Raw genomic sequence first — 27,959 nt, forward strand, 5'->3', positions numbered from 1 at the left:
TTACAGCGCAGAACTTTTATTTAGAGGTAAACGATGGTTAAAATTACATTAAAATATAAAATTTGAATGGGCAAGTCTTTGAGGGGGATCGATGCTGGGAGGGCACAGAGGCGCCCCCCCTCCCCAGAGCCCCCCCCACCAGAAACAGAAAAGAGATCTACAGCTACAAAATTGAAATGGAGTTTTAAAAGAGCGTCAAAATAAGTGGGATTAGCTGGGTCACTCAGATGTGTATAAAAAAGGAGACAAATGCAGTTTGTTAATGTGAAAACCCTCCATCTGAGATGTCCTCATTTCATCAGTGGTAAAGCTCTTTCCATTTCTCTATAGGAGTTCAGATTTTGCTGTAACGTCTTCCTGCAGTTTTGAAAAAGTGAACAAAAACGTCCTTCAAAAATAAAAATGCATCCACCACAATTCTTGTTCTACTATTACATATACAGTATATATATATTTATATATATAAATACATACATAAATATCTTACATGTACAACCAATTTGAAAAAGGGAAAAGAAAGAAAATGTAAGGACTTTTGGGGGTGAGGGAAGTTGGAGAAGGAGGGTTATGTTTGGGCAGTGTGTTTGTGTTTAGCTTCACACACAGAGCCTTAAGGATGAGTAGGACAGGCTCCCCTAGGTGCCACCACAGTGCCCTTCAGTTGGCCCAGTAAGGGCTGCCATAGCTGGACTTGTTGCCCTGGCTCTTCTGCTGCATGCTGCTGGACTGGTTGCGCTGACCCGGACCACCCTGCAGGGGGGGCGAGAGGGCGCACACATACACCCGTCAATAGGGCGGGTTTCAATTGACCCACGTTTATTCGGCTAAAACATGTGTAAAGTTAACGGCAGCTATAGGATAAACATTCTACAAGATGAACCTTTTTATCCGCCCGACAGGTGGATGTTTCATTTGGTCCAACTTCACTGCGAGAAAATGCTGGGAACTGTTTTGAGTAAATGATTGACAAATATATGTGGGGCACGTGATGTCATCATTTAACTATAAAGCTCCACTCCACATTCAATTCTAAATGCCTACTGCTTGCTAAATCAATTTTACAACGATAAAAATAGTGCTCCTTGCAGGACAAGGATTATCTTGACTTTCAAGAATGCCTGAATTGTGTTGACCTTGCTTTTCTGGTTGGCTGGATGCAAGTTTCACCATCCAATTATTTAAAGACTAGTCTACAGGAGTGCTAGTTGAGCCATGGAGGCGTGGTACAGCTCCCCAGGAGACCATGCATATGGTGTTCATTAACAGCAAGTGGAGAATACAAGTCTTCGGTGTTACCTGTCCATCTTGGGCGAGGTGATGGTGCAGCATCTGGGAGTGGGGCTGCTGGTGGGCAGGCAGGATGTGGAGGAAGGGGGCTGGGGCGTAACTGGGGGCACCGCCGGGGTTCAGGGGGCCTGTGCCCCCTAGGGCAGACGGCAGGCTGAAGGGAGGGGGGGTTCCCGTGTGGAAGCCCTGCTTATCAAAAGCCTGGGGGGGGGGGGGGGGGGGGGGGGTGAGGGGGCAGAAGACCATTATATTATGTCATGACTGAGTATAATCCTGAACCTATCCTTATGTTTCAATCCTGTGGTACTGAGGTTGTGTGCACCTCGATCAGACAGCTTTGTCATTAACCACAATTAATCCAACCAGCCGTTTAAATTCAAGTCTATTCGTTATCCTCAGACATGACTTAGCTGAAACGCCCAACAACTAAACACCAGGTGGGGACTGACTCACCTGTGTCTTGCTGTACATTGAAGCACCCATTTCAGGCACCCCTCCACTGCTGCCCGAGCCGGACAAACCTGGAGCTGTGAGCAAGAGGACACATCAAACATGTCAGTTTGACCCTGTGAGGTGGCACGGCGCCAGTAGGCAATGTTCAACATTTCTAGTGAGGGGGTTCACCATTTCAAGAGTTAGTAGTGAGTGAGGTAGTATTTCTTAGTAGTGAGGAAGGTGTTTCAGAACAGTAGTAGTAAATCACGGCGGATAACAGTGAAGGAGGCGGGGAGGGGGAGGGGGTGCGTCCTGGGGCAGCCGAGTTCATTGAGTGTACCTTTCCCTGGGCCGCTGCCAGCTGATTTGGCCTGTGACTGGGCAGAGCCTCCGTACCCTCCCTTACTGTACTCCCCCGCGTGGCCCTGAGACAGGTCGTCAAAAGCTGAGAGAGGAATGGAAGAGGACCAGGAGGACCGAGTGAAGTGGAGGGGGAGAGTAAAAAATAAATAAATAAATAAAAAAAGACAGCAGAGGAGGAAGGGGGAGAAGAACCGAGAGAGAGAAGCAATAAGGTAACTGGCTAGAATAGCATGTGAACAGCGACTATATCCGGCAGAGAGGGGGGGGCGGGGGGGACGGCATGCTCGCTAAGCAAGATCTCCCTCTCAGCCACGCACACAACAGACACACACGGTCTGATTTCAGGTCATCCTCTCATACATACCTGTTCCATACGTGTGCTGGCCGTAGCTGGGCTGATGCTGTTGGTGGTACTGGCTGGAGGGGTTCCCCAGGCCCATGTTGGGCTGCTTGGCTGAGGCCGGAGGCACAAAGACGGTGGGGCCGTACTGGAAGGCGTTGGGCACCCCGGGCATGCCAGCGTAGTAGGGCAGGCCGGTGTAGCCGTAGCCCGGGGGCAGAGGGGGGTTGAGGAAGGCCTGGTTCTGGTTCTGCTGGCCCTGACCTTGGCTCTGAGCTTGGGGGGGCTGCGAGGAGGGGCCCTGTGAAAGGCTGGTGGGGGGAGCCGGGGATGACGAATCCCCTCGGCCAAACTTGGTCGCTTCACCTAAGCAAGAGAGAGGAGAGATGGTGATCGATATGAAAAAAAGGCAAATGCATAGGAGGGAATGAGAGCCAAAATGGGTTTATGTTCCTGGGAATTTATCTATAAAAAATGTTTTTGTTGATGTGTAGTATTATTTTTAACTTTTACTTTATTTGAAAGCTAATCGAGTACGGAATACAAAAATCTAGTTTTCTAAACCGAAAACATTAAAAACTAGCCTTCGTATCCAATCAACTAGCTAAATGTTTGGATTCGAATACTAGCCACTTCTCTTATCTCCTGGATAGAAGGCCGGACCAAAGACTAAGAAAAGGCAGCAACTTTCCTCCACATTCCTCAGAAGTTTTAGATTTTTTATTATTTTATAAACAACCCTGTGCAAGTAGCTCAACAGCCTTATGCAATATCAGATCTTCCGAAAAACATGCAGACCGCAAAGACAACGAGGTGGCAGGAAACTGATCAGCAAATTAAAAGTCTAGTGTGTGCACTCGCAATGCGAGTAGTACAAGCACAACGGAGTTGGACAATACATTTTACTTGCCAGTTCTGCAGGCTATTGACGTCACCCACTCCAGTCCATTCAGAGCACAGCGGACCAACCAAAATGCAATTACTCCATTTCCACCAATGCCTCAACACGTTTTACACTCTACAATACATAAAACAAGTCTCCTCTTCTGTATGAGTACATGACAATGATATGATTTGCCTCACTGAAAGAATGTAGCAGCTCCACCTGGATACAAACGCATTGAAAAAAGTGCACAGCCATATTTTAAACCCACAGATTGCTGCTCGTTCAGGCTATTGAGTGCCTTGGTTTTCAAATGTAAACAACCAAAATCCTATTCTTGTTTACTGCCTCCCCAAGAAAAGCACCTCCTACCTCAGTTTTCTTAACTATAATCATAAATATAAAACGCAACAATTTCAAAGATTTTACAGAGTTAGTTCATAGAAGGAAATCAGTCTATTGAAATAAATTCATTAGGCTCTAATCTATGGATTTCACCTTACTGTGCAGGGGCACAGCCATGGGTGGACAGACTTGGAAGCTAAGCCCACCAACTGAGAATCCAAGCCCAGCCAATCAAGTCTTTATTACAGACAGAAATACTCCTCAGCACACCTCAGATGATCCTGCAGGCAAAGAAGCTGGATGTGGAGGTCCTGGGCTGGCGTGGTTACACACGGTCTGCGGTTGTGAGGCCGGAGATGGTGCAGTTTGCACATCGCATCACAGGAGGCAAACTACCTGGCCTCCAAGACATCTGCAGCACCCGATTTCACAGGAAGGCCAAAAAGATGATCAAGGACACCACCCACCCAAGCCACGGCCTGTTCACTCCCCTACCATCCAGAAGGCGAGGTCAGTACAGGTGCATCAAAGCTGAGACTGAAAAACAGCTTCTATCTCCAGACTGTTAAACAGCCATCACTAACACAGAGAGGCTGCTGCCTACATACAGACTTGACCACTTTAATAAATGGAACCCTAGTCACTTTAACATTATTAAAGTGGCATTGTTTAAAGTAGCTTACATTACTCATCTCATATGTATATACTGTACCTTATACCATCTATTGCACCTTGCCTATGCCGCTGGGCCATCTCTCTCACACACACACACACAATCCCTTCCCTCCACAGGCACACACACAGCAGGGTAGCCTAGTGGTCAGAGCGGTGGACGAGTAACCGACAGGTTGCAAGTTCGAATCCCCGAGCTGACAATTTAACCCACTGTTCCTAGGCCGTCATTGAAAATAAGACTGTTCTTAACGGACTTGCCTAGTTAAATAATATATACACTGCTCAAAAAAATAAAGGGAACATTAAAACAACACATCCTAGATCTGAATGAATGAAATATTATTACATCTTTACATAGTTGAATGTGCTGACAACAAAATCACAAAAACTATCAATGGAAATCAAATTTTACCAACCCATGGAGGTCTGGATTTGGAGTCAAACTCAAAATTAAAGTGGAAAACCACACTACAGGCTGATCCAACTTTGATGTAATGTCCTTAAAACAAGTCAAAATGAGGCTCAGTAGTGTGTGTGGCTTCCACGTGCCTGTATGACCTCCCTACAACGCCTGGGCATGCTCCTGATGAAGTGGCGGATGGTCTCCTGAGGGATCTCCTCCCAGACTTGGACTAAAGCATCCGCCAACTCCTGGACAGTCTGTGTTGCAACGTGTCGTTGGTGGTGGGAGTGAGACATGACGTCCCAGATGTGCTCAATTTGATTCAGGTCTGGGGAACGGGTGGGCCAGTCCATAGCATCAATGCCTTCCTCTTGCAGGAACTGCTGACACACTTCAGCCACATGAGGTCTAGCATTGTCATGCATTAGGAGGAACCTAGGGCCAACCGCACCAGCATATGGTCTCACAAGGGGTCTGAGGATCTCATCCCGGTACCTAATGGCAGTCAGGCTACCTCTGGCGAGCACATGGAGGGCTGTGCGGCCCCCCAAAGAAACGCCACCCCACACCATGACTGACCCACCGCCAAACCGGTCATGCTGGAGGATGTTGCAGGCAGCAGAACGTTCTCCACGGCGTCTCCAGTCTGTCACATGTGCTCAGTGTGAACCTGCCCTCATCTGTGAAGAGCACAGGGCGCCAGTGGCGAATTTGCCAATCTTGGTGTTCTCTGGAAAATGCCAAACGTCCACAGGTGGGGGTTGTGCTTACAGCCCAACACCGTGCAGGACGTCGGGCCCTCATACCACCCCCATGGAGTCTGTTTCTGACCGTTTGAGCAGACACATGCACATTTGTGGCCTGCTGGAGGTCATTTTGCAGGGCTCCTCCTTGCAAAGGCGGAGGTAGCGGTCCTGCTGCTGGGTTGTTGCCCTCCTACGGCCTCCTCCACGTCTCCTGATGTACTGGCCTGTCTCCTGGTAGCGCCTCCATGCTCTGGACACTACGCTGACAGACACAGCAAACCTTCTTGCCACAGCTAGAAGGTTATATGGAGTTACATTGTGTTGTTTAAGTGTTCCCTTTATTTTTGTGAGCAGTATATTATATATATATATATAATATATATATAATATATATATATATATATATTATATATATATATATAATATATATATATATATATATATAATATATATATATATATATATATATATATATATATATATATATATATATATATATATATATATATATATATATATATATATATATATATATATATGCATGCATGCATGTATGCATGTATATATATATATATTCTTAATCCATCTCTTTAGATGTGTGTAGTTGTTGGGAATTGTTAGATATTACTGCACTGTCAGAACTAGAAGCAGAAGCATTTCGCTACACTCGCATTAACATCTGTTAACCATGTGTTTGTGATCAATAAGATTTGATTTGATTAGTTGATGTACTGACAAATTCTCTAAAATAGCGGAGGCGGCTTATGGTAGAGAAATGAACATTACAATTCTCTGGCAACAGCTCCGTTGGACAATCCTGTAGTCAGCATGCAAATTGCACACTCCCTCACAACTTGAGACATCTCTGGCATTGTGTTGTGTGACAAAACTATGCACATTTTAGAGAGGCCTTAAAAAAAAAAATGTATTGTCTCCAGCACCTGTGTAACGATCATGCTGTTTAATCAACTTCTTGATACGCCACACCTGTCAGGTAGATGGATTATCATGACAAAGGATAAATGCTCACTAACAGGGATGTATGTGTGCACAAACAAATGCGTGCACAATGAGCAAAATAAAATATGTGTATGTAAGGAAATTTCAGCTCATGAAACATTGGCCCAACACTTGTTGCACGTTGCATTTGTATTTTTGTTCAATAGATTAACCTCTATGCCACACCCTCGCCAACACACATTTGGAAGACTAACATCCACGTTGACTCACACAAGTGCTCTGTGGCTGCTGACTTAACCTGCTGGACTGGCTGAACTTTGTGCAACAGGTAAATGCTCCCACCCACAACCGTGGACAACACACAAAACAGACCTTATTATCATCACTGGCGATGTCACTGACTTGGCTGTCATCGAGCGAGGCGTCTCTGACCGCAAGGTTGGCGACACACTGACCGCTCCAACTCCTCTCCACCAACTAAAGGGCACCATTCAATTCCGCGACCTGAGGAAACTCAACCCATTCCTCTTTCAGGAACACATCCAGCCCACCTTTTGAGTCTGACTGTAATGAGCGGGCCCTTGAAGACATGGTCAATCTGTATAACAGCGCACTCACTTATACCCGGAACATCCTTGTGAAGTAACGTTCCAACGCTCGCCTCCTTGGTTCACAGTCCCCCCCCCCGACTGAAAATCCCAGATCCCAAATCTATTGTCTGGGGCTAAGTAAACCTCAACTTTCATGTAATAACGTCATGAGCATAATATTAGGGAAAGAGGATAATTTTGTACATGTACTGCGAGTTTAACCAATCCCTTGGTTAGGGGATCCCCAGGATCATTTTTATGTAGGACTGAGCAGCTCGGTTCTGGTGAATTTTTAAAAATGGTTTTATAAAGGGACATTCTACTCCAAAAATGAAAATAAATTAATGCCGACACCACCTAAAATATAATTTCCACCTCTAGAAATGTGCCCAATAACATGTAAAACTTAACTTAATTCACTTAATTCATTGTAACATATTGGACCATGTGCACATAGCCTATGCGTGATCTATAATATCAAATGTGCTATGAGCAATAAGCATTATCACCTGTAGCATCATGGCTATAAAATGTACATAGGCTGAAGCATGGGGTTCGTCCATCTGTATTTACCCCATTGGACACTACATCCTGATTGTTATTATAAACATAAATCATTATTCACTTTAATATACATATATTTTTTTGTTTATATTGTTTTTAAGCAACGTTGCTCTCAAAACTGTTTTCCCGTGATCCCATTAAGAATGGTTGACTTGACCACTTGTCCAATGGCTCTCGCAAGGAATATTTAGCTAGGATAGAACACACAAGCCGACTAGGTAAATAGGTCAACTATTCTACTATGGGGTTGTCTGATTTTGTTTTAATAACATTACATTGCAAAAACAGTAGCACTGGAAAGTGCCACCCTGAGCAATAAAGCACAGGCTTTGAATGACTTCGCCAGCCGCTACAGGAGGGTACACACCGCTGTCCGAGGTGAGCACATTATAACATTTAACTCCCATCTTAACATCGGATGGTCATTAACCAATCACGCGTGTCAGTTCAGTGCACATTCATTTGGGAACATATTCACTTCGTAGAACAGACACGCTTCTGGCTATTAGGCTAAGTCGCCTCCAAACCAGCCTTCTGCGACCTTGCCTCTCGCTTATGGAACGCTCTCCCTGACCATGCACCTCCATCATTGGGAACTTAAAAAAAATACTGGCCATAAAAATCACCTCTACAGACTATTTTTCACAGTACTAGTCCCAGTGTATTTAGCACCCATCCCACTTCTGCCATTTCATTCCAAATGCATGTTATTTTTATTGTCTAACGTTTGTCCCCCACAGTAGAGTTGAGAACTCACGAAAAGCGATATACAAATTAAATGTATTCTTAAATAGGAAGTATGAATCGTTCCATCGCGGGATGGGGCTGAATCAGCCATTTGTTCAATTCATTAGTCAGAGGAGATGGGAGATTCAGTCATTGAGGTGGTCCACATATTAACATTCAGCTATGTGCTTGTAACCATCATCATCTCCATATTATGGTGACCATACAAGAAATGGTTCTGGCCTCAAGAGATTTGTGCATTTGTAAATGAGTGTGCAACAAGCGTTACCTGAGTATGGATTGTTGGCTAGCCCATCTCTGCCAGGCATCGTTGCCGTTGTACCAGGGAATGTGACTCCATAGTAGTCCTACAGAGGGAAGGAGAAACACACTAGCTTAAACGAGAGACGGAAGGAGAGAAAACTAATATCACCAAATAAATCAGATTCCACACAGGAGATGGGAGATTGTCATTGAGGTGGTCCACATATTAGGATTCAGCTATGTGCTTGTAACAACCATCATCATCTCCATATTAAGACGGGCACAACAGACAATATTAATCATTAACATTTATTTATGCCTGGTCTATTAAAACTACATCTAAACCAGAGACCATACGAGAGTCCATCTGGGCAAACAGAAATGTGTGCTGCATTGCTCTTCATCGACACAAGGGATGTTCCATGTGTGAAAGGTCACTCACCATAGGCAGACGAGACTGAAGCATCTGCAGGTCCTCATAGCCATAGATCTGCTTTAGAGCAGGACAAAGACCAAATGAAAACAGGTCCGTTGATACATCTCAACTGAAATAGTCAACCACAACTCGCTAAGCAAGAACCAATGGCGGGCTAGAGAGAAAGACGAGAGCGAAATGGGAATTCATGAAGAAAAAAAAAAACAGCGCAAAGGCGCACAAGAGGAAAAAGAGTGGTAGCGTAGTTACCGGGTATGCAGGAAGCAGGCCTCCAGGGCCCATAATGTACTGATTGGCCAACAGAGGGGGCACTCCTTGGGCCAGGTTAGGGGGGGGTTTGCCTGTGGAACATCAGAATGAGAGAGGAAGAGGAGTCAAAAATTACACTGGTCACAACGGTCAAATAAGCAGAGGGAGTAGGACAGGGTCTCCCCAAACTCTGTCCCCGGGATCCCAAAGGGTGCCCGGTTTGTTTTTTTATCTAACACCACACAGCCAATTCATATGATCCACACTTGATTAGTTGGTTATTATAATCAGCTGAGTAGTGCTAGGGCCAAAAACTAAATGTGCACACCTTGGGGTTCCAGGGACAGAGTTTGGGAAACCCTGGAGGAGAACCATTAAGTGACCGTAACAAACCTATGTGTGACGGCAGGGTTCTCCTGGACTCACCCGAGGTGGTGGTCAGCAGAGGTTGGGCGGTGCGCCCAGCGGGTGAGAGGGCGGCGTTGCCAGTCAGACCAAGTCCTCCGGGGCCGTGCATCATGCCATTGGAGCTGCTAACAGCGGCGTTGATCGAAGGGCCCGAGGAGGAGAAGGCGTGGAGACTGCTGTTCTCCTCACTGGTCATCTGTATGGTAGGGTGGGGGAAGAGAGTTAGCCTGACAGAAGATTAGCTTTAAAATCGGTTGCCCTTTTCCTCTCCAGCGTCTGTGCTTATTTAAGATCAGTCCCTCGGCGATCAACAACCATAGACACACACCGTCTAGGAAGTGTTTTACGTTAGCCCAAGAAGAAGTGGTGCTTACCGTGAGGGAGGAGCTAGTGGAGAGGGCAGATCCTGATGAGTATGTACTGGTCACATGACTGGAGAGAGAGCAGCAGAGAAAACAGGTAACGTTAACCCAATGAGTCCCACCGTAAAGCAAGTGCATTTGACCTCTAAACCCCTTTTAACCCCCTAGAATCCCCCCCCAAAAAATTTAAGCTAGAGATATATATTTGCATTTGATTCGTCTCAATCCACCGCATCCGCCGACGTCGCACTGTGGCAGAGCTAGAGCGGTGTTTGACTATGAGATATAACGAAAAATCGGCCTCCTCACAAAATCTGTAGTGTCCGAACGGTTTGTTCTACAAACCTATGACCCCCTCTATGTAAAGATGATTCTCACGAACACGTGTTCTTCGTTTTGCTCTACGACCCACACTAGCGTCTTGGGACTCGTCTGAAGTCGGCACAGCCGACCTGCCAACTTGTCTGTAGCGTCCGAACAGTTTGGGCTGCACACTAATATGACCACTTTGTGGAAAGGTGACTCACGCATGTTGGTTTTGTTTTAGGAACCCATAGGCCTCATCTGAAGGTCCCCCGGTACCAGTTTAAAAAACATATATGAATTGAAGTATAATGGAGACTGTTTAGTGCCAAAAGAAGAAAGGTTACACCCATAAAAAAATAAAATTAAAAAATCCACATAAACCACCGGTCAAAAGCTTTGACACACCTACTCATAAGGGCTTTTCTTTATTTTTACTATTTTTTCTTTACTAATAATAGTGAAGACATCAAAACTATGAATTAACACATGGAATCATAGTAACCCCCCCCCCCCCCAAAAAAGTGTTAAACAAATCAAAATAGATTTTATATTTGAGATTCTTCAAAACAGACACCCTTTGCCTTGATGACAGCTGTGCACACTCTTTGCATTCTCTCAACCAGCTTCACCTGGAATGCTTTTCCAACAGTCTTGAAGAAGTTCCTACATATGCTGAGCACTTGTTGGCTGCTTTTTCCTTCACTCTGCGGCCCGACTCATCCCAATTTGGTTGAAGTCAGAGGATTGTGGAGGCCAGGTCATCTGATGCAACTTTCCTTCATGGTAAAATAGCCCTTACACAGCCTGGACAATGTGTTGGGCCATTGTCCTTTTGAAAAACAAATGATAGCCCCACTAAACCCAAACCAGATGGGATGGCGTATCGCTGCAGAATGCTGTGGTAGCCATGCTGGTTAAGTGTGTCTAGGAGTGTCACCAGCAAAACACCCCCACACCTCCATGCTGTACGGTGGGATTTACACATGCAGAGATCACCCCTTCACCACACGCAGGTCAGAACCAAAAATCTCAAATTTGACCAAATGACATCTCAGACTGGCAAATAAAAAGAAAAGATTAAGATTGTTCTTTTGCCTGCCAGTCTGAGATATGGCTTTTTCTTTGCAACTCTGCCTAGAAAGCCAGCATCCCGGAGTCCCCTGTTTACGTTGAGAATGGTGTTTTGCAGGTACTATTTAATGAAGCCACCAGTTGAGGACTTGTGACACGTCGGTTTCTCAAACTAGACACTAATGTACTTGTCCTCTTGCTCAGTTGCGCTCCCACTCTTTCTATTCTGGTTAGAGCCAGTTTGTGCTGTTCTGTAAAGGGAGTAGTACCCAGCGTTGTACAAGATCTTCAGTTTCTTGGCAATTTCTCGCATGGAATAGCCTTCATTTCTGAGAACAAGAATAGACTGACGAGTTTCAGAAGAAAGGACTTTGTTTCTGGCCATTTTGAGCCTGTAATCGAACCCACAAATGCTGATGCTCCAGATACTCAACTAGTATAAAGGACCGTTTTATTGCTTCTTTAAAACAGCAGAACAGTTTTCAGCTGTGCTAACATAATTGCAAAAGCATTTTCCAATGATCATTTAGCCTTTTAAAATGATAAACTTGGATTAGCTAACAATGTGCCATTGGGACAAAGGAGTGATGGTTGCTGATAATGGGCCTCCGGACGCCTTTGTAGATATACTGTAAAATAAAAAAGCAGTTTCCAGCTACAATAGTAATTTACAACATTAATGTCTACACTGTATTTCTGATCAAGTTGATGTTATTTTAAAATTGACACATGTTGCTTGTCTTTCAAAAACAAGGACATTTCTAAGTGACCCCAAACTGTTGAACGGTCGTGTATATATACACTGTATTTCATACCATCTATTGCATCTTGCCTCTGCCGCTCTGTCATTGCTCATCCATATATTTTTATGTATATATTCTTATTCCATTCCTTTACTTAGATATGTGTGCATTAGGTAGATTACATGTTAGATATTGCTGCACTGTCAGAACTAGAAGCACAAGTACTTTTCTACACTCACAATAACATCCGCTAACCATGTGTATGTGACCAATAAAATTAGATTTTGATTTGAAATATATTTTGATTTGTTTAACACTTTTTTGGTTACTACATGATTCCATATTTTTTATTTCATAGTTTGTCTTCACTCTTATTCTATAATGTAGAAAATAGTAAAAATAAAGAAAACCCATTGAATGAGTAGGTGTTCTAAAACTTTTGATGTGTAGTTTCCTGGTCTCTCAAATCTCATACAGACACTGTAAAGGGTGGGGGGCAACTCTGTTCCACGTCGTGAATCTTATTCAATGAGTTTGTATGAGCTAATGGCAGTAAGTCCAAACAAAAATGTTAATCAAATATATATTTATATATATTTTTAATACTTGTAGATTTCTTAATTAAAAATCAAGTAGTTAAATTATTCTTGGTGTGACCTTTATAAAGCAATCCCATATAGCTTGGTAGGCTTAGACTGCAGTTAGACATTGTGTGTTTGGATTTGTCCATTTCTTCAGCAGCCGTAGACACCATTAGTTTGTGAGATTAATACTAGAGCACTGTTTGAGACAATGGTGGACCCCGGAGGGGCCCGGGTCTTAAATTATTATTCTTTTTTAAAGGCTGTTAAGTCCAAATGGTTTGAGCTCAAAACCGAGACTCTCACAAACATGCTTTGCCCGATGACCCTCACAAGCTATACAAGAGTCATTAGAAGGTAAGGACTTCTTCTAGACAGATCACAGGAAATCCCAGGCCAGTGTTCATAACACTGTAATAAGCTCACAGTTGGTGTCACAAACACCAAACAGTTGTCACTGATTAGTTGGATATTCATTTCCCAACAAACAATCTGTACTTACAGCATTCATATAAATTCATTTTTAAATCAGGTTGGTTTGGTGGATCTTATTTTTTCCAATTGACATTAGTCAATAAATCTCATGAAAGCCACTGTTTATGTCAAATTGTGTGGTCTACTTGTAGCCCTGGTTGTCCTGAAAATAAAAGGGTAAAACACTTCATTGTGAGGCTAAATATAAGGGCTGGACATGCAGATAAATGAAAGGACAACGTTTCCTGGGGTCTCAGGACTGAGAGGGTTAAAAAGGGTTGAACCAACCGATAACAAGGACTTCAATTCTACCGAGTCAACACGGGAGATTCAGTCATTGAGGTAGTCCATATATTAAGACTCAGCTATGTACTTGTAAATATTATCATGAGAATGACTAGGGGAGTGAGTTTTGGGCTTACCTGCTGAGGGATGGCAGGGGGGCGGAGTGGGAGGGCATGGGGGCCGGGGAGGGAACATGGTGGACGGGGCCACTTTCACTGCTCATGGGGGGTGACTCTGGCTTTTGGGTACGAGAGGCCAATGTCGTTGCTGAGAAAGAAGAGGAGAGAAACCGACAGATAAGCAAGCACGCTGGACTCGTTTTTTGTTGTTGTCTTATAACATGAACTAAGAAAACCCTTTTGTTCAAAGGGGTTTCTGTTTTTGTCAACCACAAATTCTCATGGGTACTTACAGTCCTGTGGGCCCTGTGTCCTCATGCCACAATAGCCATTCTGTGAAAGAAGACATTGACACTCAGAGGACCATCTGATTTCCCTAACAATGATATGTCCTGTATCAGTGGCCACAAGCCTTTTGAAAGGGTGTTCTTGGGCATATCGTGCTGTTACATTAAAGCTCTAGTAATCTTAAAATCACACTTAAGAGTCTTGAAAATGTCCATTGACCATAGGAGATTCAGTCATTGAGGTATTCCACATAATAATCAGATATGTGCTTGTAACCATCATTATCTCCAGGTTTACGAGTGACAGGAGGAGCTGTCTTAATCAAGTCGGAGACCGTGTCTATAGTGTTGGTTACTCACGGTGAGGGGGGCGTCTTTGCTCTGGGAGTAGCCCAGGTGCGAGGGCAAGCTCCGCGGAGGGCCACTGTCCACTCTGCTAGACGAGGGGTTGGAGGAGGGCGGAGCGGCGCTGGGGAGACCCAGGGAGGGGGAAGGCGTGGCACTGGGCAAGCCCAGAGACGGGGAGGGGAAACTGGGGTCCGACACAGGAGGCATGGATGGCAAGCTGCCCAGGGGCTCACTGCAACAGAGGGAAGAGCTAGTGTGAAACAAGTTCACCTTGGCCTCTACGCTCACACAACAGTGAGACTAATTAAGCTAATTATTTTGTATTTATTTGAAACACACCTGACAGGTCCAGGTTTTGAGAACAAGCTAATCTGGGGTTGAGGTACGGCTGTGGAGGCCGGCTCCCTGGCAGGCTCGGCCTGTTGGCCCATGTCAGTCACACTGGGCTCCGAGCCAAAGTCCAGAGCCCCAAACTGCACGTTGAGACCAGACACGTCTGCCGAGCCTGGCATCTCCACCGCAGACGAGGGGATCTGAGGAGAGAAAGCGAGAGACGTAATGAAAGAGGGTGAGGGACATTCACACATGAAATCACATCAATGTACATACGCTATTCAGTGTGATTAATGAGCACACTGACATTTCAGGCCCAATGTGTAAGAGCATGCAAAGTTACTCACTACTTGTAGATGTTTACAAATAGAGAAACAAACACTCCTTGTATGTACCCTCTGAGTGAGCAGGCAGCCTCTATTCCCACACACACACACACACACACACACACGTTTCCTAACCTTGGAGGGAGGTGGTACTCTGCGTCTTTGGGTCTTGATCTGCCTCTGTGGGGGTTCAGCCATGGGGGCCTGGTGGTCGAGAGCCAGCTTGACCCCGGGGGAAGGCCCGTCTCTGGGAGGCGGGGGCCCGGCGTCGTAGTGGCCGTGGCCTGGGGGAGTGGGGACTGAGGGGGGAAGAGACAGAGGCTCTGCCTGGGGCAGAGAGCTCTGCTGGGCCTGCTGCTGCCGCTGGGCCAGTTTGCTGAGGACCGGGGATGGTTCCGGCTGCATCTTCAGATCCACTGGAGAAGACCGAGAGAAACCGACAGAAGGGTTTATGGTGGTATTGGGAGTACAGTAAATACATGCATGAAAAACTTATGCCAGTATGGCTGCTGGTCCGAAACTGCCTCCCTTCTCCTTCAATGTTTGCTCCACCACCACTACACTGCTTACAGACTCATCAGATCTGGAGTTAGGACCCAGGGGATAGGACTAAGGAATTAATAGGGCCCGGATATGTGCGGCAGCTTTTACAACAGAACTCTGACTTAAGGTTCTTGGTGTACCCTGATGCTTCTCCTACCCACTGTGTCACTGGGGGGGGGGGGTAGAAAGAGAAGTTGAACAGAGTGATAATGTACTGGGGGGAAAAAAATGCAATTTGAGGACAGGAGATTCAGTCAGCGGTAATCCACATTAAGTTTCAGCTATGTGCTTGTAACCACCATCTCCTATTCGACAAGCCGATAGACAGACAATGACGTACCCACACTTGAAACTTGATTTCCGTGTGATAGTACCTGCGTGTGTCTTAAGTTGAGAGGTTGGAACTGGGCCATGCTCCACTCTTGGGGCCTTGAATTCGCTGGCGGAAATGGGCGAGGGGACTTCAACTGCAGGTGGACCGGATTCTTTGGCGACACTGCCGTTGCCCGCTGTGACCAGCTGCTGATTGGGCAGCGGGGCGAGCCGGGGCCCGTTGAGCTGCTCTGGTATCCTGACCTCATCCGGGGCCGGCTTGGGCCCACTCAGAGTCCCAAAACCAGAGCCTAGGACTGAGGACTGTCGTGGGGGGGGGGAATTGATAATGTGAGTCTGAAAGCATTTCCAGGCATCTAAATTCACTTGAGAGCATAATACTAGTGTGTATGTATAAGAATATGAATGCGTGCAACCATGTTACGGGCATGCGTTCGGCTGGCTGCCTCACCAGGGCGGCGGGGGCGTAGCTGTTGGCGGCGGCACTGGCGTAGCTGTGTGTGGCGGTGCGAGTGCCATTGTGATGGGAGTTGGTGAATACCAGGCTCTGACCCCCGAGGCCCTCGGCGGCGGGGGGCTCCATGCCACCCAGCTCAGCCTCCACGCCGCCCGTCTTGGGCAGCAGCAAGCCTAAGTCCACACTACAGAGGGGGGGATAAAACAACCAGCAGTTTACAATGGGACACTGAATGCAAAGTGTTGTGTTGTACCCAGATACTGCTTTGTCACGATTAGATATCACTTCAATTGACTTATTATGCGTCTCATTTATATCTCAATGAGAAGTTGAGCAGAGTGAGAATGTAATGGAAAAATAATGTACTTATAGGACAGAAGGAGATTCAGAGATTGAGGTAGTCTACATATTACGATTCAGCTATGTGCTTGTAACCATCATCATCTCCACCATTTGTAAGGCCGGTACAGAGAAACACATACCAACCCCAGCCAATGTACTTTTTTGTTTGTGTGGTGAGAATTCGTGCTAGCAGGGAGAGCCAGAGGTACTCGAGTATTTCATGGGTGTAAAGTGCGCTTTACTGTGGTGAGCATTAGATTGGAGCCCTTACTTGTGTCCAGGCGTGATGTGGTTTGCAGAGGCAGTGAACACTTTGGTCTCAGACAGCTGTTGATAAAAACAGAAACATCAGGAAGAGAACCTTTGTTTTGTGTGTGTGTGTGTGTGTGTGTGTGTGTGTGTGTATCCACTGCAATAGAAAGCCAAAAGTGGCAAACACTTACATCCTCATTCCAGTCTTCCGCAGCCCAGTCTTCTAAGGTGCCTCGCCATGTTCCTCCTACGCGGGTAGGGGACAGTAGGGGTACATAAGTTAGACACGCCTTCATGCCTGGCCTACTCTGGCTAACAGAGCTCAATCAGCACAATAAAATCTGGGTTGTGTTCAATAGGGCGCCTCCTAAAGAAAACGCATCACAACGAAAATAAAAAAAAGTGTTTCTTATTGGACAAACGTAGGAGTCCTTTCCTGTGTTCTTCCCGAATGAACACAGCCCTTGTTGTTAACTACTACACTTTAAAGCTCTAAAACATGTAACTTGTAACAACTTGTAAAGGAGTGGGCCTTCATTTCACACCTCAGGGAAACCCAGTTGGCCATCTAAAAATCAACTGGCGTGCCAGAAAGGTCTCACCTGTTCCATCGTCGATCCCCTCAGTTTCCCAGGTTTCCTGGCGAGACGCGCCCGAGTTGGCATTGTAGTCAGCAGGGTTGAAGAGTCTGGAGGCGAAGAGGGGTTGTTTAGGGGTTCGTCTGTGTGTTATCATTAAGTCGACATTATTCAGCAATGCTACGATACAGTGAAACAGCCACCCACACACTGAAGACCTCCTGGATACCGGGCTGAATAGACATGAACAGCGAGAGACAAACGGGTGGGCTCTCCTGTATAGGTTTTTTCCAACTCACCCCATCCCCTGAGAGGAGAACCGGCTCCCACCAGCTGCTCTTCCTCTGCCACGACCCCCCGACCCTAAGGACACACACAGACACACGTCTGACCTCTGCTGCAAGACACACAAACCTCTGTCTAATAACCACACGTGAAGTATGTGAGGTAAAAAATAAAAAAAAAACAGACAGGTTTTTCGCCCACGTCTGATATGTTGCTTCAAAAACACACAAGCATAGGTTAGAGGGGGGCATGTTAATAACGGGCGACTTCCACGTCTATACCGGTAGAGAATTTTGAACAGACTAAAAGCCTAACGTTACTTGCTTATCAGAAATCAGCGTTTAGACTTTAGCTTGACAACAGCGACACAATTTGACAGGCTTCAGATCAAGATACGAGAGCGGGCTTAGCCTAGACAGCTGAAGTTAAAACGTATGACGAAACACATCTAGAGACAGCAACTGCCGTCATAGGCACCCCTGACCCCACCCTCACAGTATGCACGTCTGTCTTTGACTGTCCCAACCAAAACAACCCCCGGCACCCTCTCCCTAGCAGCTGCAGGACACAGTACATTTCACACGTTGTATGGCACTTGTGGTAATAGCTGGACGACACAAATAGACACATTGCCAAATAAAATTCTACACCCACCCTACTAGACGTACAAAATGCCCACATCACATGCCATTTTGGGGAGACAAGGGCCCCGTAGAGTAGAGAGTGGGTTTTGCAAAACGAAGATCAGGGAGGGTTATTGTGGAGGCTATTGTAGCGTACAGCATAGTAGTGGAATCTTATTGTGTGGCACACAGGACTCTACATTGGGAACATTTTGGATGTATATGCGCATAAATATTTTGCTGTGTGAGCTATTTTTATTGTATTTTTTTATTTTATTTATTTTTTATTCTGGGTATTTTTATATAAATAAACAGAATTAAAAAAATAATAATAATAAATTGTTCTAATAACTAGGCTTCGCTGTAGTATCCTAAAGAAAGGTGCCGGTCTTGGTTGCACCATTGCCACAATGAAAACAGATTTTTTTCTAGCCCAAGATATGTCCCAAATAACCAGCGCTACATATTTCCTCCTTCCATCACACATTGGCGGGCCACATTTTTCAATCCATGTCGCGGGCAATTCTAAAACTAGGTCGACTCGCGAGCTGCTAATAATCTGTTTACACGTTGTTCAGTTCTCTAGCTACTTAACCAGTATATTCTAACATTTGAGGGCACAGAAATAAAGGAATATCTTCTTCAGGAGATCAATGACCATAGCAGTGAATGAGGCAGACTGATCTCTTGCATGTTGTCAAACTTTTTTTTCCAAAGTAAGGCATGGATACAAACTAGTGAGGGCGCACAAAGGTGCCATTTTTCACACCGAAACAATGCTAGAACTGCAAGAAATGTGCCTATTTTCAGAGTGAGGTCATCACAAGCCTAGCGTTTCACTAACGATGAGATATTAGGCCAAGTGTCACGATACCAAGCACATCGTGATACCACAGGGTTCCCATTGCATCGAAGCTAGAGAACGTGGCTACATTATTTTATTAGTACCAGTAACACTCACCTCTGCCAGCAACACCTCTACCCCTGCGACCACGGTCTGCCCCTCTATCTCCAGGACCCATTTCAAACACATTCTCCTCTGACCGCACTGAAAGGTAAGGGGGGGGGGGGGGGGGGGGAACACACCAAAAACAAATTACATGTGTCAACACACTCGCAAAACAAAGAGGCGATTTAACAGTTTCCAGAACATTAAGAACACCTCTTTCCATGAGAGACTAGCTGAACGCGGTGCTCCTTTATTGAGGAAACCTGTTAAATCCACTTCAGAAATCAGTGTATATGAACGGGAGGAGACGGGTTAAAAACTCATTTTTTTAACCTTGAGACAATAGATTGTGTATGTGTGCCATTCAGAGGATGAATGGGCAAGACAAAAGACTTAAGTACCTTTGAAAGGGGGATGGTAGGTGTCCCTAGGGCTGTGGCGGTCATGAAAGTGGACTGCCTGTCTCACAGTAATTGACCTTTAATAAACAAACACGTTTAGCTAAATCCATACACCTGGTGCCTAGGCTGAGGTCTAGTTCATTTATAGCAGACAAGATATGCTTATAATTCCCATTATATGATTTTGGTTATATGAATACAAGTGAACATATAGCTGATAAAATAGAAGGGATATTTCTCAAATGATTGCCATGGGAGTGTGCACATTGAGCAGCTATTACATGTGATGTAAAAAAAAAAGTGATTTGAAACAGGTCTTAAAACACTTAATTTAGAATTATTTAACCTTAGTGATAAAGCGTAGAATGTCTTGGAATTCAAAATATGGGCAGCATGATGCAATTTGATGATTGATGATTTGAAAAAGAAGTCCAAGGCATTCGCTCAGTTTCTGGCCTCGACTGCACACGCAGCCTGTCTCATTCCCAAGTGAGAATATTCTTCTAGCCCAGCAGACTAGTCGCAATTTAATATTGTCTTTACATATTATACTAATAAATGGAAAACATTTCACACATTATTAACGGGCCATTATCAGGGCATGGCATTCGTATGCACCAACTTGGTCATAGCATATAGGATGCCTGTCCGGCGTTGCCAGTAGGCTACTCCGCATGTAAAGTGAATCATTGCGCATTAGGAGTTGAGAAATAAATATATTATGACTGGAAAGCTGAGATCCTCCTTTTAAGACGCCATCAAAACTTGTCGCACGCGATTCCGTACAGCAATGTTGCGCAATGACTGGACTTGAAGTAAAATAAGTGTCTCTCTATGCATCAACCAGCTGTTTGAGGAGCTGCCTGTCTGTGCGATAGACCTATTCCTCTCAAACTCTATGCCAGGGCTCTCCAACCCTGTTCCCGGAGAGCTACCCTCCTGAAGGTTCACGACAACCTCAGACGTCTATAATCTGATTCAGTTTAGTCCAAATGGCTACCATTGCGTTTGGCTTAGAGTTTGAAACAAGATCGACGTAAAAAATTGGATTGCTACTTTAATACGGCAGATTTTGGGTTCTAGCAAATAAAATGGTTTGCGTCATTTCTAATCCCCCTCATACCACCACCCCTCCTCTGACTAGTCGGACAACAAGACTTCCACTTACAGCTATTTTATTCACATCTACAGCACATGCATAATGATTGCCCAATTGCTAGATTTTCACCCACAGCGGCCAATCCACCATTCAGTGTGATCTTAACTCCAACCCTCCGGTGTCCACAGTATACCATTTTGCAATACATCCCTCCGAGGGTCTTGAACCTTCCCAGTTGTAATTTTGTATTGAGCATACATCTCCATACACTTAGTGACGCGTGACAATTTTACCGTTTACAATGTCTTCATTCATATTATACCCATTTTTTCGAAGAAAATGTGTTTTACCCCCTCAGTACATTTGAGTTTAGTCATATTACTTGCTGAAATATTTGATCCGCCTTACCTGGAAGATGAAGTCGCAGCCAACTCTGTAAGGCTTCATTTACTCTAGCTGTTCCCATAGACTTCCAGTCATTGAGCCAACAACTATCTACTTAAAAGTGCACCTCGGCAGAAATATCTACAGTACCCGTCAAAAGTTTGGACACCTACTCATTCAAGGGTTTCTATTTTTACTATTAGCAAGTTGGTTAGGCTACTCAGCGCCATTCCTTTACAGAGGACGGTTTGGTTACCAATGGTTACCGTGACTCAACGATTACGTTGAATTTGACCACATTCGCGACTCTTGACCGTCGTTGTGGCGGTAATATGGTCACTAATAGCCCTAGGAGTCCGGCTCTCACCTTCTCGGCTACGGCTGGTTCCACGGCCCCTCCTGTTGGGACCCCCGCGGCCCCGGCTTGCCTCGCGATCCCTCTTCTCTCGGTTGTCCTTCGTCTCAGAGGGTCCTCCCTCCTTCCCGGGGCCTCGCGCCTTTTTCCCAACTGTCTCCCAGGAGGTCTGAATGACAAAGAGACCTTATTGCAAACATAAGAACACTCAAACCTGAATAAGCAAACATGAGAAATAGGTTGTAGATTTTGGTTATGAGAATACTTTGAGAGCGCAAACTTGGGACTGACTAATAAAGTCGTTAAAGAGTCTACCTGCAATTGGAAATCATTTTTGTAGGTAAGTTAATGATGTATAGTTCAACTATCATACTCTATAAGAACCCAAAATACAAGCTAGTTTAACGTCATAGTTTGTAAACAATGTAATTGTGATCAAACACTGTTTAGCAGGGCACTCCAAACCTGTCCTTGGAGAGCAACCCTCGCCTAGGTTTTCGATCCAACCTTAAGTTGTAACTAACCTGATTCAACCAGCTAATTATTAGAATCAGGTAGGCTAGATTAGGGTTGCAGCAAAGACCTACAGGACAGCAGCTCTCCAAGTGCAGGGTTGGAGAGAGCTGTTCTATAAAGGCTGAAAACATGAGTTAAACTATCATTTGGATCTAATGCATGGTCAGTACTAGCATCCATAACAGTCTCTAAATTTGAGAGTGGTTACGCTTCTCCAGCCCCATCACTCAGCCGTTTACCAAAACAGTAGCAGGGTGTTTGCTTTGTGGAAGTTTGAACTGCAGATTGCCCCTTTAATTAGAGTTAGTGTCATTGGATGTGAATTCATGTGAGCGCCTGCGGCGAACCTCACCGTGTCCGAGGTGCTTTCCAGCAGGAAATTGATGGCTCTGTTGACATCCTCGTTGCAGTCATGGAGGGCCACCATACACTCATCTTGTGTCTTCCCAGTCACCTCAATCAGCTGTGGGAATACACACATATGATCAGCACTTGGCGACAGGTAATGTAGCGGTTAAGAGCATTTGGCCAGTAACCAAAAGGTCGCTGGTTCAAATCCCTGAGCCAGCAAGATGGACAAATCTGCCGTTCTGCCCTTGAGCAAGGAAGTTAATCCCCCAACAACTTCTCCCCAGGTGTAGAGGACAGTGATTAAGACGGGTTGAGGCTAAACACGGAAGACACATTTTGGTTGAATTCATTCAGGTTGTGCAACTGACTAGGTCCCTTTCTTCAGGCAGACTATTTTTTACATTTAAACTGCCATTTAATAATTATTTACAAATGTTTCCATTGAAACTACGGGAAATGGGCCTCCAAGTGGCGCAGCAGTTTAAGGCACTGCATCGCAGCCGGGATTTCCTAGTCACGCCGCACTCCAGCAACTCCTTGTGGCTGACCTCGGGCGCCTGCGGGCTGACCTCGGGCGCCTGCGGGCTGACCTCGGGCGCCTGCGGGCTGACCTCGGGCGCCTGCGGGCTGACCTCGGGCGCCTGCGGAGGAGCAGTGCGGCTTAGCAGGGTCGTGTTTCCGAGGACATGTGACTCTTGACCTTTTCCTCTCCCGAGTCCGTAGGGGAATTGCAGCGATGGGACAAGACCGACTTCCAATTAGATATCACGAAATTGGGGAGGAAAAAGGGGTAAAAGTACAAAAGAGGAAAATGAATAAAATCCCCCTTGAATTCACAACGTAGCTGTCGGCAACGGGTTGGGTCTCACGGCGAGTTCCTTTCCGATGATTAAACGTTGCACATGTACTACCATTACTGTATCCCAACTCCACCTCCAAAAGTTGCCATTTCCTTCTCAAAGTATTGCCATACAGGACTTCGCTGCTATCGCTTGCCTTTCTCGGACACATTTTCCTAACCGTTAACAGCCCTGACAGTGGAGGAGACTCCCGGTGTGGACATTTCTGAGTGTCAACATTAGATTCTGCTAGGAATCGACTCCTAAGATTGTATTTTTGGGACAGACCAATTAGTTGCTGTACTTCCAGATACACAAACAAACACTTGCATCTTTCATAGCAAATTAGACAGGGATGGAGTAAGTGGGGCACAGTATAGGCAGGCCGGCCACCAGGCAGAGAGCAAGAACCGTGCACTAGGCTCATCTATAGCCGTATCTCTCAATTTCTTGGCTTGCAACTTCAGTAAAGCAGGGCCTAATCAATGAATAGGGTAGGATATTCTAGCCGCAACAAACCGAAGACTGAACAAACTCGCATCATTAGCTAAAAGAGCGTGGACTGTAATCATCAGTTTGGAACTAAAACGAGTTTCAATTGGACAGAGTGAGGTAGGTCTCGGCCGTTTAGTTTGCTTACTTCGTGATACAGAATGGGAGTAATGAATGCGACCCAGGCGAGCCAGCCCGAGGGAAAGATGGGGCACCACAGGCTATCTGGGAATGTCTTGCATGCCTTGCAAATTCACCAAAGTATCCTGAAGTTCACCTCTTCTGGTTTTATTTCAAATTAAAACATTGCGCAGGCCTTTATCGTGTAGTTAGACTAACCAAGAAAATAATATATTTTGTGATAACTGCACTGTGATTTTCATTTTGTGAGGGATTCTTAACTTTAAGGATCCAAATTTCATTTAAATGTTCACTGCCCTAATCGGCACGTGTGCACATAAAACAACTCAGCAGTGCCGACAAACGCACTCACAAATACAAAGAGGACACAAACAGACATGTGTGGGATGAGTGTGCATTGGTACTGTACTTAAAAATCATACAGACTGCTATACAAATGCCATGTTCACAACATCTTTCACACACTGTCCTCACCTGTTTGACCTTATCCTCAAAGTCGGCATCATTTTTGTCGTAGATCATCTGGGCAAGCCGAATCTGTTCCGCTGTGGCCTGCATTCAAAAAGAGTAGTTACACTCAGGTGACCTCCATTTGTTGTGTGTGTGTGATAAGACTAAAAGGCGATAGGCACATTTGAAATATGTACTTGTGATGGCAGGAATAACATGAGAAAAGATATTGCGACCCCTGGGTATGGTATAACAAAGGCTTGGTGGGACATTAAGTCAAGTTGGCCAAGATATGAGTATATGTAGCCCTCGAAAAACATTATCCATACGTAGGGTTTCCAGCGGTTACATTCACCCACGGCTGGCTCCACGTGAACTACAATTCTTATGCTGCGTCTTAACATTTAGAAACGGCAATAATAAATTGTTTCAAAATGGTTTGAAACATATGCCGATATGGCCTTTATCTTTCATGTCAGCTAAAAATAATCTTTCAAGTGAAAAGATGCACTTATGGTACCAGTAACATAGAAGAAGGGGGGGGGGGGGGGGCATAACTGATTTGACGAAGTGCAGGCAGACATACCAGAACACTTAGAAAAAACGATTTATCTGCACACTGAGCTCCCAATGTAAGGGGTTAATCAAATAACATTTTAAAAAATCCATTGCATCAGAGCTATAAGCGGCTACATTTTCTTAGTACCAGTAGCAGTCACCTCTGCCAGCAACCAAAAGTACACTGTACAGTGTTGCTACTCTGAAATTGTGTATAAAACTCACCTGTATCTGTTTTTGTGGCTGTGTGGTTTGTGTGGTGGTGGGCAGCGCTCTGTCTCGAGTTCCTCGAGCTGGATTGCTGACCACTGAAGTCATCATATACAGTATATACAAAACAATGTATGTACAAAATAGAAAAATCTGAAACAGATCAACGGAGGGGGGAGGCAGTCAGTCAGATGGACATCATAATCATTTCAACCTCACAGGACTACTTGTGCAGAGTCTTGCTTTTGTCGTCAACTTTGCCTGTGCCATGTAAGACTATAACCCTGTCCATCGCCCCTCATGTTTAAATTTAGACGTGGGGGGGGGCTGTTCTGGTGTCAACTTACATCTCTCATGCACACATTCAAAAACATTCTCACAAACACAGATGTAATGGTCAAACAAGCACCACTCATACACCTGGCTACAATCAATTTTAATTGAATTAAATGGCAGCTATAAGTTCTGGCAATTTATAAATAGTTTTGTTGCTCTGTTGACAGTGGCGAATGTGGATTTGAAGCTAGCGTTCAACATTATAGCAAGGCATTCAAACCACAGAGCCTAGTCCAAATCATGGGCAGCCATTTGGGATTGCCCAAAAAAGTTCAGACGTGCCAATGGTTCATGACATGTGCCCGTGAAGTTACTAAAAACTACTAACGTTTGCCAGCTAGCTAAATTAGGCATCGCTATTAACGGAATGCCAAGCGGATATATGGCCTAGCTAGCCAACTAATTTACAAATGAAGTGTGATTCTGATAATCTAATGATAGTGCGTAGCTGGTTTGCTAGCTCTCGTCTAGCTAACAAAGCAGCTGCCATTGTTGTTGTGACAGCTGTGTTCTCTAATCGGGGTGGGTACACAAATGAACTAAATAGCTAAGCGTCCTTGTAATCGAGAAAAAAATTGATTTGTTAGCTAGGTTCGCTAGCTATTTCCAGAAATAAGAGCATCCCAAAATTAGATTTGTTGAGCGCTTTATTATTTTGATGATTCACAGTAAAGACGATGACTTAACGTTGGCTGGCTTGCTTGCTAACGACGCGCTAACGTAGCTAGTTATAACTTTAACATTGCCAATATATTTTGTTCACATGTCTAAATTAAGCTTGAGCAAAGACCAAACTGTCTGCCTCGCTCTAATCGTTAAATAGATAACATTAGCTAGCTAAAATGTTTACTAAATTACTAACTATAGTAGCTAACCTCATGATTAAGCCCATAACGCCCGTTTGATAGCTAGCTAAGTATGCTACCGCAGATAACTTGGTTTGCAGTCACTGTCAGAGACCAAAATAAACAATGTTGGACGGAGCTCTTTGTGTAAACGGCTAATATTAGCCAGTTAGCTAGTACCCCTAGCTAATGATTTATGATAATGGTCGCTCTTTGAGGAACAGTCGCCCATACACTGTACTCCACGCACGTGGACTAATAACATTACATTAAAGAATAACATGTAACTAGCAACGTTATATCTACAAATTGTATACAATACTACAGTGTAACCCGCTAAAAGGAAGTGTGGACATAGCTAGGTAGCTAGCTATTTGACCCGTGAGTTATCTGGCTAGCATGCTAGTTAGCATACATTTTTAGCATTTGAAAACGATAGCACAATGTGGAGACGCTAGAGCTAACTTAGCACTGAAGTGGCTAAGCTAACTGGCAACGTGAAATGATGGCTCGGTCTATCTATTTTCGGAGTATCACTACAGTAAAGTGGATCCACCGTATTTTTTTGTTTTGTTTATGATTATCATAACAAACCTTTTTCTTTCTTTACCTGCTAACACGCTTCACTCAGCCAGCAGCAGATGCCGTCACGTGACACACCGCGCCGTCGTTCAACCCCGAATAACCGAACCAGCCACTCATAACAGGTCTAGCAGATCAGGTTGTTTTACGCACTCTGCTGGTGTGCGTGCTCGCTCCCACCACCTCGGAACGCGCTGTTGATAAATCAGTGGTTGGTTGGCCTCATTGGCATTTGATGTGGATGGCTCTTGTTGGTATTATGCCACCTGCAAGCTACTTATGACGGCTCAAGGGAATCATCTTCTGTTCATCCTTATCTACCAAAATGTCTAAAGAAAGGGAAGGTATTACAGTCTAGAATGTAGATATAGAGCAAAAAAAAAACAGAATGTGATTAAACTATTTTGTGTGTACATTTTAGATAAAACATTTAGTCATTTAGCAGGTGCTCTAACCCAGAGCAACTTACAATCAGTGCATTCAACTAAGGTAGACCACACATGTGTATAACAATAATTGAAAGAAAAATCTAAATCGCTATATGCAAAATCAGGGGCTCGGATGGTCTTTACTGAGCGGCGGCTGCAATAGAGAGGCAGGGGAGGGGGCATCCCGATGAGCCTTTGTCGACGAGGAAATAGACCGCCAATGCCCTCTGTCCTATTGTTGAAGTTATTATGTGACTTGTTAAGCACATGTTCACTCCTAAACTTATTTAGCCTTGCCATAATTGCCTTAAGACATTTCATTTATTTAGCCTTGAATACTTATTGCCTCAAGACATTTCAGGTTTTAATTTTTGCATTCATTTGTAAACATAAAAAAAAAACATAATTCCAATTTGACATTATGGGGTATTGTAGTTACGCCAGGGACAACAACATCTAAATTTGATCCATTTTAAATTCAGGCTGTAAGACAACAGAATGTGGAAAAAGCAAAGGGGTATGAAGACACTGTACATACCCCACCCAGATGCCATGGATTACAGGCAAGGCGTCAATACAGGACTAAGATTTAATTCTACTACGCCGGCTCTGACGTTCTACAGATGTGGCAGTACTTGCAAACTATCATGGATTACAAAGGGAAACCCAGCCGCGAGCTGCCCAGTGACACAAGCCTACCA

General features: G+C 44.8%; 1 protein-coding gene and 1 non-coding gene across 23 annotated transcripts; both read right to left on the reverse strand.

The window, feature by feature from the left end:
- On the reverse strand, window positions 1–26,986 carry LOC110535789 (ubiquitin-associated protein 2). 22 transcript variants are annotated; one of them, XM_036935610.2, is made up of 27 exons: window positions 26,859–26,986; window positions 25,083–25,220; window positions 24,324–24,401; window positions 22,379–22,489; window positions 21,523–21,679; window positions 19,284–19,370; window positions 17,714–17,777; window positions 17,439–17,524; window positions 17,028–17,083; window positions 16,856–16,911; window positions 16,237–16,426; window positions 15,827–16,088; window positions 15,045–15,325; window positions 14,590–14,783; window positions 14,263–14,482; window positions 13,909–13,948; window positions 13,634–13,763; window positions 10,049–10,106; window positions 9,693–9,870; window positions 9,267–9,358; window positions 9,024–9,071; window positions 8,607–8,685; window positions 2,450–2,791; window positions 2,063–2,167; window positions 1,741–1,814; window positions 1,297–1,488; window positions 1–750 (listed from the first exon to the last, which is right to left on the reverse strand). In XM_036935610.2, the coding sequence occupies exons 2-27, from the start codon at window positions 25,176–25,178 to the stop codon at window positions 658–660; spliced, it is 3,369 nt and encodes a 1,122-aa protein (XP_036791505.2). In that variant the 5' UTR covers window positions 25,179–25,220; window positions 26,859–26,986; the 3' UTR covers window positions 1–657. The 22 variants fall into 22 exon arrangements, with proteins under 22 accessions (XP_036791505.2, XP_036791506.2, XP_036791504.2 ...); XM_036935611.2 differs by having other exon boundaries at window positions 1,741–1,808; window positions 9,024–9,074; XM_036935609.2 differs by having other exon boundaries at window positions 9,024–9,074.
- Window positions 14,121–14,196, reverse strand: LOC118937482 (small nucleolar RNA SNORD121A). The gene has a single exon (XR_005034821.1). It is a non-coding gene; the product is annotated as a small nucleolar RNA SNORD121A (small nucleolar RNA).
- Window positions 26,987–27,959: the final 973 nt, after the last annotated feature.

The sequence above is a fragment of the Oncorhynchus mykiss genome, chromosome 11 (assembly GCF_057628025.1).
Source record: "Oncorhynchus mykiss isolate SJ-2025 chromosome 11, ASM5762802v1, whole genome shotgun sequence".
Classification (NCBI taxonomy): domain Eukaryota; kingdom Metazoa; phylum Chordata; class Actinopteri; order Salmoniformes; family Salmonidae; genus Oncorhynchus; species Oncorhynchus mykiss.

Excerpts from the sequence above, each read along its gene's own strand:
- LOC110535789 (XM_036935604.2), bottom strand. The coding sequence starts at position 25,178 with ATGATGACTTCAGTGGTCAGCAATCCAGCTCGAGGAACTCGAGACAGA. Across the intron at positions 24,402-25,082 it reads AGCCACAAAAACAGATACAG|GCCACAGCGGAACAGATTCG; the intron begins GTGAGTTTTATA and ends TTTTGAATGCAG. Across the intron at positions 13,949-14,262 it reads GCAAAGACGCCCCCCTCACC|AATGGCTATTGTGGCATGAG; the intron begins GTGAGTAACCAA and ends CTTCTTTCACAG.